Source organism: Terrapene carolina, unplaced genomic scaffold, assembly GCF_002925995.2.
Source record: "Terrapene carolina triunguis isolate 2854851 unplaced genomic scaffold, T_m_triunguis-2.0 Scaffold558, whole genome shotgun sequence".
In the NCBI taxonomy this organism is placed as follows: Eukaryota; Metazoa; Chordata; order Testudines; family Emydidae; genus Terrapene; species Terrapene triunguis.
The window spans coordinates 12339177-12351204 of NW_020664909.1; the positions used below are offsets into that span (position 1 = coordinate 12339177).

The 12028-nt window shown below is 40.2% G+C and overlaps 1 protein-coding gene across 2 annotated transcripts in view; it reads left to right on the plus strand.

Annotated features, from left to right (window-relative positions):
* The window catches only part of EPHA6 (EPH receptor A6), an 858706-nt gene that overhangs the window by 763299 nt on the left and 83379 nt on the right, over positions 1 to 12028 (plus strand). For both annotated transcript variants that reach the window (XM_026659017.1, XM_026659018.1), the window contains one exon: positions 7571 to 7780. In XM_026659017.1, coding sequence (XP_026514802.1) covers positions 7571 to 7780 — 210 coding nt within the window. The remainder of the gene's footprint in view (positions 1 to 7570; positions 7781 to 12028) is intronic.

The following is a 12028-nucleotide window of genomic DNA, read 5'->3' on the forward strand; positions in this document are numbered from 1 at the left end:
TTCAGAACTCTTGGGTGAATACAATTTGGTCCTGGTGACTTATTACTGTTTAGTTTATCTGTTTGTTCCAAAACCTCCTCTAATGACACCTCAATCTGTGACAGTTCCTCAGATCTGTCACCTAAAAAGAATGGCTCAGGTTTGGGAATTTCCCTCACATCCTCAGCTATTAAGACCAATGCAAAGAATTCATTTAGCTTCTCTGCAATGGTCTTAACATCCTTGAGTGCTCCTTTAGCATCTCGATCATCCAGTGGCCCCACTGGTTGTTTAGCAGGCTTCCTGCTTCTGATGTACTTAAAAAAAATTGCTATTTCTTTTTGAGTCTTTGGCTAGCTGTTCTTCAAATTCCTTTTTTGGCCTTCCTAATTATATTTTTACATGTCATTTGCCAGAGTTTATGCTCCTTTCTATTTTCCTTTCTAGGATTTAACTTCCACTTTTTAAAGGATGCCTTTTTGCCTCTCACTGCTTCTTTTACTTTGTTTAACCATGATGGCACTTTTTTGGTTCTCTTACTATGTTTTTTAATTTGGGATATACATTTAAGTTGAGACTCTATTATGATTTCTTTAAAAAGTTTCCATGTAGCTTGCAGGAATTTCCCTTTTGACACTGTACCTTTTAATTTCTGTTTAACTTCCTCATTTTTGTGTAGTCCCCCTTTCTGAAAGGCCCCTGCTCCTGCTTAGAAGCCTATACCGTTATTTTCTTTTTCATTGTAAAACAATAAATGGTCATAGAAAAAGCTAGATTTCAATACGGAGAAGCATCATGTACCAAAACACTGTAAAACAATTAATCCTCTACCTCAAAAAAGACTATATAAAAATAATTTGTTTAGCTATCTTGATGCATGAACAGTAGCAGACTATACTGTAAACTATAAGGCCAGGATTTATTACCAAACTTTAATTCCCCAAGGCAAGTCTAATAGAGACTAAAAGAAGTGAAAGATAAGGTTCTGGAGGGAAGAAGTCTCTGAGTATATTGCTCTTGGAGGCAGCAGCCATTATTATGTAATTCCCAGAGCAGCTTTGCCATCAACCTCACCCTTCCTGTCAGCTTAGAGGTTAGATGCTGCAGTAGAAGCCTACATTAAATAACGTTGGGGAAAAGGGAGGGAAAGAGAAAAATGAAGACTTGGAGAGAGTTCTATAAAATGAAGTTGTAAAGCACATGTTGTAAATCCATCTAATCTGGCCTCACTAGTCAGAAAGTCATCTTTGGGGAAAAGAGGCCACATGCCATTGCTAAATTTAATGGTTCCCTTTCTTATTTATCTGCAGCAAGAGAGGCAACAACATTAAAGCTCATAACTAATACTCTCTCTTTTCCCTTCACACACAACATGCACTTGCACTCTTATTTATTGGAGGCGCACTCCTTTCCCAGTAAGAGAAAGACAGCATTTTAGTACCTTTTGTAGGGATTTTAGGGATTGTTAAGGCAGCAATTTTTTTTCTCTGACCCAAAAAACAGATTGGGCATTTAAAAATTGAGCTGGAAGTAAATGCCACAATCAAGTATCATAGTTACATAATGTCCCATCATCCAGGGGGGTTCAAGATTAGGCTAAGGACAAACTACCATAGTTGCCATTGTAGAGCCAACATTTACCCAGAGACACCATAGTTATCTTCTGCTCAAAGAATAGATTGTTTAAAATGACAACCATTGTAAATATTCTGCCCATTTAGTGACAAGGGTCATATGTCTAATGATCTGAAGTACAAAAATAATTTAGTAATTAATATGTACAACAACAAAAATTCAAAGTGATTTGGAGTCTTAAGGGGAGCCAATGTAAAGATTTTACATCAGTAGTTGTGTTGAAACAATTGTATAAAAATGTGTGCTGAGCATTCTGCAGTAGCTGTGTTCTAGAGACAAGTGCCTTAGGGATGGGGGCAGAAGGAAGGGTAAATGGTTATGTCATATCCTCTACTTATTACTGCTTTAAATGAGAAAGGGGGAGGGGAACAGTTGAGGCTACTGGGCAACTGTTGGTATTTTGTTTCCAATCTGAGCACTACTAGAGATAACACAGTCTGTTACTGTAAAAGAAAAAATACACATCCCTAGTCTGTTCTGATGGTATAATACACAAGCATATAATACTTGATGATGCCCTTAGCACTATTGTCAAACAGTATCATTCAGCAGTGTTTAAAATGAACTAAAATAATTTCTATTATGTTTTATGAAATTACTTAGTATCCATTATATGGAGTCCTGTTCACTAAAGAAGAAGTTGACAGCTGACATAATTCAACGACAATAATACAAATCGGAGTGCCGTCCACATAATGATGAAAACATGAATTGTATGTCTGTGTAATACCTAGTTGCAATGTGATTCTTGAGAAATTTGTGTAAAGTGCTTAGTACAATGCTTAGTAAAATGATAACAACAAATACACTATAGCAAAGAGAAGTTCTGTAGGTTGACTGCAATACTTCATTTAAGTAGGATTTTGCAAGACAAATCTGTAGTTGAACATAAACATTTCCCAAAGCATTAGATCAGAAGCATAAATTCAGGACCAGGCAGACATTAGATATATCGTCAACTGATGACAAAAGTTTATTTGGTAAAGCTATTAAAGCCTGTTTAAAAATTTGATGGAACTGCACAAATTCACTGTAATCTGATTTGTTACCGGTGCTGATAAACACCCTCAGCAGCCAGGTGGGAATCATATCAAAAGCACATTGAATATCTAAGCCCTGGGAATTGGAAATAAGCCCTGGATAACAACCACTGTATCATTCAGATGTATGATAGAGAGTGTTTTATGTCTCCTTAGGACACATAAATGAAGCAAGGCATGTGGGAAAGTTGCCAGAGGATTGTGTTGACTCCCAGGTGCACATAGAGATTTACAAATGCATAAGACTTGGGGCGTCGGGGGGTCAAGTTCTTACCTTGAGTAACTTCATTGACTCAGTTGAATTGCTCAAGGGATGACTTGGCCCAAGGTCTCTATCCTGGTCAGCTTAAGTCAGGCAGACAAGTATGATATGTGGGGGAAACAGCAGTTCAAAGATAGCAAGGGAATAAAATTGGCATGGAAATCAATGTAAAAGAAGTGATTAAGGAAAGATTTTGAAGAGGAAGGATGTTTAGCTTACAGGAAAAGAGAGACTGTTCCAAGTGTGGGGGCAGCATGAAACGAGATGCACAGCCAAGTGTGGGAAGGGAAAAGGGGAGCAGTTACAGGAGAGGATTTGGGAGGAACATATGGAATGAGAGGGAAAGAAGGGTGAAATTAGAGACAAAATGTAGACAGATGTGAAACTGTGAAGAGACTGGAAGTTGGGGATTAGAAGCTTGAACTTGAGGCAGTACAACAGAAAGTTAATAAAGGGATTCAAGGATGGGGAGACGTAGTTGGAATGTCAGAAAAGCAAGATGAATTTTATCATATGCATTTCAGTTATATTAGAATGTGGCAAATATAAAGAGGTTATATTTTAAGAAAAGTCGTTATCTAGACACTGTCCAGATATTTAGGAGTAGAGAATAGAGGAAAGGATGATATTTTGTGATTTTTGGAGGGAGACCTGGAGGTGTTGCAGATGAGTCTGAGATTTTGAACCTGGATTCCCAGGGAAGTGGTGGAGGTAGAACAGTCAGCAATGATAATGAAGGGTGGGAGTCTAAAGATTTTGGGAGAAAAGTTCAGTTATAGACACGTTGAACCAAATACTGAAGCAAATGTATGTAGCTGTAAGGAGCAAGTTACCCCTAGGTGGCCACATGAATTCTCTGCACCTGGCCAACCAGGGATGTTTGAGTATGTTGGGATGGAGGGGTGGGGTCACACTAACCTGCATCTGTTCTGTGGGAGGAGAACTGATGAATATGAGTACTTGACACTGATCCTTGGCCAGGCCTAGGTGACTCCAGTATTAGATGTTTAGTAGTTATAAAAACCCTAAAACAATAAGAATTCTTGTAAGGATCCACAAGACTAGAATCCAGGTGTGGGGCAGCTGACATTCTCACATCATCACTGGGAGGCCATGCAGAGCAACATCCAAAGAGCACTGTGGAGATTAGGCACTTCAGGAAGTACCGCCCAAAAGGTCCTGAGTAACAACTCCCTGTGGCCTTCTGATTGGCCCATGGTCACTATTTAACCATGGAGAGTGCTCCAGGAAGTTGTCTGGGCAGCTATGCAGGGTTCTGTGACTCCAGACTTCACGTCTCTTGCTGATTTCCAATTTCTGACCCCAGCCTGATGCTAACCCTGACTCTTGCCTCATGATTCCAGCCTGGTAGCCATCTCTGACCCTGGCCTAACTCTGACCTTGACTCTTGCCTATTGATCCTGGCTTTAAGCCATTACTCTGCTCCCTGCTCCCTGACTACTGACTTGTAACTGATACTAGTCCAGCTGTGGCTGCTAGGTCAGACCACCTATACCTGTGTGGCTGCAACAGGGGAAGGACAGAATAGGTTCCTTAATTATTTGGAGGGAGAGGATTTGGAGTCAATGAGAAGATCACTTTTTATCTCTCTGCTAATAATTGCCAAGTGGAGATTTTTGGCACAATAGCCCCAATCATTGAGTTTTCATCTGGGTGATTCTCCCTGATGCAATGTGGCCCCTTTAAGAAGGAACCTTCTCCCCACTTATAGAGTATCAGTGTACCTCTGTGACGTTGCACTCTATATGATTTTATGAAAATATGCTAATGAGTGTGAATATAATGTAACTGGACTATGCTTCATGCAAAAGGTCTCTTGTAAGGTATAATTACAAAGCTTATAATCTACTGAGTGTGGTCGTCCAATTTGTATAAATGTATCATTCTTGTATCTGAAACTAGAAATATGAAATATAATTCTGAGGTCCTATTGTAATTATGCAAAGTTTGGGCCATTAATCATAGAATCATAGACTATCAGGGTTGGAAGGGACCTCAGGAGGTCATCTAGTCCAACCCCCTGCTCAAAGCAGGACCAATTCCCAACTAAATCATCCCAGCCAGGGCTTTGTCAAGCCTGACCTTAAAAACTTCTAAGGAAGGAGATTCCACCACCTCCCTAGGTAACCCATTCCAGTGCTTCACCACCCTCCTAGTGAAAAAGTTTTTCCTAATATCCCACCTAAACCTCCCCCACTGCAACTTGAGACCATTACTCCTTGTTCTGTCATCTAGTACCACTGAGAACAGTCTAGATCTATCCTCTTTGGAACCTCCTTTCAGGTAGTTAATGATGGCTTGCAATCTTGATGGCTCCCATTAATGAGGACAGTTGGTTGTAAATGGCTCTGTTTATTTGCAAGTCTTCCCATATATGTGTGTGCTGGCAAGTGGGTGATGAAATCTTACAGTGACATGAACTGGAATCCATCTTTAACCTGGTGCTTTTCCATTTAGAAGGAGGGGTGGGAATCCAGAGAGGGACAAAGGATTCCTGTCTTGTGCAAAAGATGTATAAGAGGGTGGAACAGAACAAAGGGGGCGGCAGTCATGATAAATCCCCTAGCTACTACCTGAGCTGGAACAAAGACTGTACCAGCCCAGGGGAAAGGATTGGGCCCAGACTAGAAAGGAGTCTAGTCTGTGAAAGAAACTTATTGGAACATCTCTGAGGGTGAGGTTTCATCTGTAATCAGTTTCTTACTGTATTAGGCTTAGACTTGCATGTTTTTGTTTTATTTTGCTTGGTAATTTGCTTTGTTCTATCTGTTATTACTTGGAACCACTTAAATCCTACTTTTTATATTTAATACAATCACTTTTTGCTTATTAATTAACCCAGAGTAAGTAATTAATTCCTGGGGGAGCAAACAGCTGTGCATATCTCTCTATCAATGTTATAGAGGGCGGACAATTTATGAGCTTACCCTCTATAAGCTTTATACAGAGTAAAATGGATTTATTTGGTGTTTGGATCCCATTGGGAACTGAGTGTCTGGGTGCTGGAGACAGGAGCACTTCTCAAGATGTTTTCAGTTAAGCCTGCAGCTTTTGGGGGATGTGGTTCAGACCTGGGTCTGTGTTTGCAGCAGGCTAGCGTGTCTGGCTCAATAAGACAGAGTACTGAAGTCCCAAGCTACCAGTGAAAATGGGCTCAGAGGTAGTCTCAGGACATCAGGTGGCAGTCCCAAGAGGGTTTCTATGACCCAACCTGTCACAACCTCACTGCATCCTTCCCAATGCCCTGACTGCTAACTGTGGACCAGCCTGACTGTAGATGGCAGTTGGGCTGGGCAGAGAATAAATCAGTTGACTATGTAGCTGCAACATGACTCTTTGGGGGATCAGCATTGACTTCTGTGATAGGAGAGCTGAGAGCATGTAGGCTGCACAGTATTGAAGCAGCTGGGACAGTTACAGGATATCCAGGAGGAAAAAGTAACCATTAAACTTATTGGTTCTCAGAGTTAATGTTTATCACATTCCAGTCATTTTGTTCCCAAAGCACATTATAATGTTGTAGACATTAAAGAGCAAACGACTGGCTTAAATGGAGGGTCTGTAAACCTCTGCTTTGTTTGGAGACTTACAGCTGAAAGCTGTACAAATCTAATCATGTGTCCACTCTGTGGGTCTTTTTTTGACCTAAAAGTACACATCTCGGAGTTTCAGTGTTTATGAGGATTGATTACAGAGGGATGTTGAAAGTTAGACTCCAAAGCATTTTCAATAGCTCCAAAATAAAGATCAGAAATAACACATGCATGTGTCTTCACTACAGTGCTAAGGGAGGGTTACAAATTGTGAATGCACTCAACTTGTATAAAATCAGCTGTATTGACTTATACAGGGCTCTTAATCATTTAACACTTGAGAGGGCAAATATAGTACTATTTTTAAAAATACTAAATGATTTGCACCAATAGCTACTAGGGTATGTTAAACAATAGTTAAGAGGCCAGTAAAAAGAGTTGCATTTTTATGACTTATTCCCAGCAAAATTAAAACAAGAGTACCCACTCTGCTGAAATTACTGATTAATACTATATGTGCTCCAAGCCTTCAGACTGCATTTAGCTATTTTTACAATACAAAGGGATATTGCATACAAAGCTAAAGTGAGTGGAGTAAGAGCAGATATACAGCATGTCATTTCCATTGGGTCTGAGGGGTTTTGGGTGGGGGGACAGGAGGAGGGACTTTGTTCTATATTGTTTCATTTATATAGCAAAAATTGATTTTAGGTTTTTGGGAATTTGGAGGGAAGGGGCACTGGGGACTGACGGTTGGGGAGACAAGGGAATTGTTGGATTAGAAGGGGGATTTGATGGAGGGGCGGGAGGTAGAAAAGGAAAAGGAAGGTGACCCATATAATGGACAGCGAGAGAGAGAGGTTGGAGAGCTGAAGGGCTGCAGTATAGGAGGGGGCAAGAAGGAGGAGAACCAACTAACAATGGGAATACAAGCAAGTGATAACAGTGGATTTTCACTGGGAGTTTTGCCTGGATTGGGAGTGCAGGATTGGACCTTAAATCTATAAACAATTTTTAACTGCAGTTTATGTAAATAGTGTTAAATCCATCAAAACTAGAAATGTTCCTTGAACTTACACTGTGTACTATCTTACTTGCAGAAGCATGATGGACACTTCACAGTCATCCAGCTGGTTGGCATGCTTCGTGGAATCGCATCTGGCATGAAGTATCTCTCAGATATGGGCTATGTTCATCGTGATCTGGCAGCCCGTAATATTTTAGTCAACAGTAACCTCATGTGTAAAGTCTCTGATTTTGGTCTGTCACGAGTGTTAGAGGATGACCCTGAAGCTGCTTACACCACAAGTGTGAGTGTCTCTTATCTAATTTGAACAGTTTATTAAGTTGTGTCAACTGCATTTGTTTTATTCCTGTTTCAACCGCATTTGCGCCTCAGACATAGTAGTCCGGATTGACTGTTTTGTTTCATTAATAGTGTGTGGGGTTTGGATAACTGGGCTGCTTTTTAAAAATGTAATCTTCATTGAAGGTTTTTAAGTAATGCTTAAGCCGCCAGTTTTCTTATCAACCAGCGTTTTTCTCTTCTCTCTCTCCACTCCCTTTTTCCCCACTGTAGCAGAGTGGTCTATCCAGTCAGCAGGCTTAGTGGTCAGGGCCTGCTGCTCTAGTCTTTCTCTCAGTTCAGTGTGTGAGGGACCCCCTGAACAGGGTTCAGCTGGGTCAGCTTTCTTGTCAGTAGCACCCTAGTCCTGCCTGTCCTAGGACTAGGCATAGGGGAATCTGGAGGTGGTAGAGTAGCCCAGGTCCTCCCATTCCACCAGGTCCCAGGCTAGGGCCCTGAAAGTGTGACAGCACCGCCTGACCTACACTTGGCCCACCTCCTGTTCACCTTCCCCAGCCTCTTCCTACCCCACCCAATGTCTCAGTTTGGGGCACGGCTGCTGTTTGATAATAGTCCTTGTTCCAAACCCCCAGAGTCTTGGACCTGATGCAGGAAACCCTCTGGTGCCCGGCACACAGTTCTCCCTATATCTGGAGGGTGTGGGGGGAACCTCACAGCAGGGCCACCTCAGTAAGCACTCCTTCACCTCCTGGAAATGGTTTCTCTCCACCCCCACTACCTGGGCTGCTGGAGCTCTTTTTATACTTCTCCTTTCCCCAGGAACATGCTTGCCAGTGCCTGAGGGGCGGAGCCTTCCTGGCCCAGCACTGCTCCAGCTTTTTTCTTGTCTTGGCCTTAGTGATGGGTTTGTAAACCCCATCACACTCACCCACAACCCCAGCATAAATTTGCGAAGACATGCCTTTTTAAAAAGTGAACAAAAATTCTTACTGATTCCTTTGAACCACATGAAACATTTGGTCATTGTTTTCCATGTAAAATCCATTCTGACATAATTGGATCATATGCAAGTCTTTATACTGTGTTTGTGATCACCTTTATTAAGCACTCAGACATTTAGCAATTTCATATGGACTAGCTTGTTTTTGAACTATATGGTAGTATAGCAATATGTTGACTTATTCAGTCCCCTTAAAACCTTTAACAAGCTTGCTAGTTTATAATTTTTCTTCACAGGTTATTCCCTCAGTATCAAATTAATAAAAATATCTTGTGTTAACTTCTTGTGGCCTTTTTAAAATTAGAGACATGGGATAACTTACTACGTTGTTAAAGTTATGGATCCATCTACTCAAACATGAATCACAGTTTAGCTTTTTTAACATATTTTTTCAGCTGTTAACTTTGTTTTGTTCATTGGAAAGTTTGCCAGCATCTTCTTAATGGCATTTTTACACATTTCTGTGATGAAGCCATGCAGTGTTGAGGAAGATTAAGTTGATCTTGTATATTTTTTGACGGATATTGGCATCCAATGATCCATTGACATTATCTAAAATCTTCTGAAAAGTATCTTACGAGAGATCTGAGCTCATAGGGACTCAGGAGTCTGGAACTCCCCTTCAGTGGGAATTCCATGAGTGGAAGAGCTGAAGGATCAACACCCACCCATCCCCTGCATTTATACTTCAAATATCTAATTATGTTGCTCAAGTTTACCATCTGAAAGGGAACTGACCTTGTTTTCAAGGTTTAAGCCTCTTCACATTAATACTGAAGTGCATTATGCTATAAAAGTAAACGTTGGCTATAATGAAGAATACTTTTTTTTAAATTCTCAAACCTGGAGAACACTGTTCAAACTTGACTTACAACATATAAGATATACAGGATGTGCAATATGAGGGGAATAAGAAATTGAGTATGTTGGTGTGTCGACAGAAGTTCCATGCTGAATGACAGTCTTTTCGGTACAATAAAATTTTAAGTCCCATTTTATAATGATTACTAACATTAAGAATCTTAACTAAATATATGCTCATTTCAAATAATGTTAATCTGCAACATAGAAATTAAAATGATTACACAAATACACAGCATATTCTAATTAATAGAGTATCCTTCCAGAATGCCCATAAGGATCAGAGACAAAATGACAGGTTTCAGAGTGGTAGCTGTGTTAGTCTGTGTCAGCAAAAACAATGAGGAGTCCTTGTGGCACCTCAGACTAACAAATTTATTTGGGTATAAGCTTTCGTAAGCTAGAGCCCACTTCATCAGGTGCATCTAGCCCACGAAAGCTTATGCCTAAATAAATCTGTTAATCTCTAAGGTGCCACAAGGACTCCTCATTGTTTTTGCAGAGATAAAATGGCTACTCGACCTATTCCTTAACATAGTTTCAGTTTAAGAAGTGGTTTGCAGCCACAGTGTGGAACTGATCTAGTGTATTGTAATGACTATTCTGTTTGTCCTGCTGAATTCACTGCAGCGGCCATAATAGGCCTAGAGTTTTGTAAAACAACAGGTTTGTATGTCTATTTGGTTTTAAACCAAAGAATGGTTTTTGAAATTCTACATGCTGACATTCTTTCAAAATGTTGCTGGCATTTACTGAAAGCGTTTCAGCACACTGAAAAAAATTAAAAGAAAGTCAGATATATCCAGGCTCAAAGTTCTTGTAATACACCACTTCCAGCATTAATATTCTATACACAAAAAACTCATGAAACTTTGTAGTTTATTCCATTGTAAATGTGCTTCACTTGTTTATTTCTTAAACCCTCCCACTGAATATTGCAGGGGTTCTCAAACTGGGGGTCGCGACCCCTCAGGGAATCGTGAGGTTATTATCTGGGGGGTCGCGAGCCGTCAGCCTCCACCCCAAACCCCACTTCACCTCCAGCATTTATAATGGTGTTAAATATAAAAGAGTGTTTTTAATTTATAAGGGGGGGTCGCACTCAGAGGCTTGCTGTGTGAAAGGGGTCACCACTAGAAAAGTTTGAGAACCACTGGAAGATAGTGATGGCTGGAGGAACAGATGCGGGATTACTTACTGCTTTTATTCTTAAGGCAAGTTATGACTGGTTAAAACCACTGGGAAATGGTAGACCATTTAACCAAAAATAGGAATTTTCCCCTATTCAGTGTAAAAAAATCATAGAACCTTAGAAAGTTTTCAACTGCTTTATCTATTCAATAGATTTTAACAGATATAACTATTGAGCAATTGTTCCATATGTTTCATAGAGCTTTGATTTTATTATATGCCTGCCTTTTTGGTTGTAGTATTGTAGTTTTGCAATAATGAGGAAAATCATTGTAAAATCATGACATGCTTTAGACTACAGCACATATGTCAGATATTTTTATGTCTGTTTGGTCAATCATTCACACTGGGTAGAGAGTTGAACAATGATAGCCTTTATCCACAAAGGCAGCTATCCTATACTTAACAGTGCTAAAGCACAGCATAATACACAAAGCCTTTTGCTTGAAAACTGTCCACAAACAGCATTATATATGGACTTGACATGCCTTCTCCATCACTCTTTCCTGCATTTGAGCTCTTTTTTGAGACTAGAACTGCAGAGAAGGAGAGATTACTGCATGTCAGACTTCATTAATTGAGGATACCCACAAAATGGCTTTGTGAACCTCTAAACATAAAAGTTGGGTTCACAAAACTAGTTTGGATTCATGAACCATTTTACCTATAATTTAAACTCATGCAGTTTCCTTCTTCTCCCCCTCCCCTTGGAGATTTTCCTCCCCTTCTTTGTTATTTGGTAATCGGATCACTGGTTACTTGGTTTTAATACCTAGAGTCATGGCTGTATCCTTAAAGAACAGAAAGGTTAATAATTCAGTTTGGGACACATGATCAGCATACAGAAAGGAAGGGTATGTATATCCTAAGAGTCAAATCAGAAGCTAATCTCCGTGATCCCAATTCTCCTTCTTCCCAGGAGACACAAGGTAGAAGAACCTACATTCGTTACTGGGAATAATGATTTCAGCCATAGATTGATGATAAAAAAAAAGTGGCAATATGCCACTAGAGCATGTGACTGTAGCCCAGGAAGCCTTGAGCTCCCTCTCTATTGTCAATACAGTTGAATTGCAGCATTCACCTGACAACTATAGCAAAATTTACCTACATAATGTGTCCTCCTCAGCCACACAAGCTGGTATCAGTTTCCTAAAGGCTTTGACTCCAGATGAAGCAGAGAATAGTATCAGCATCCTG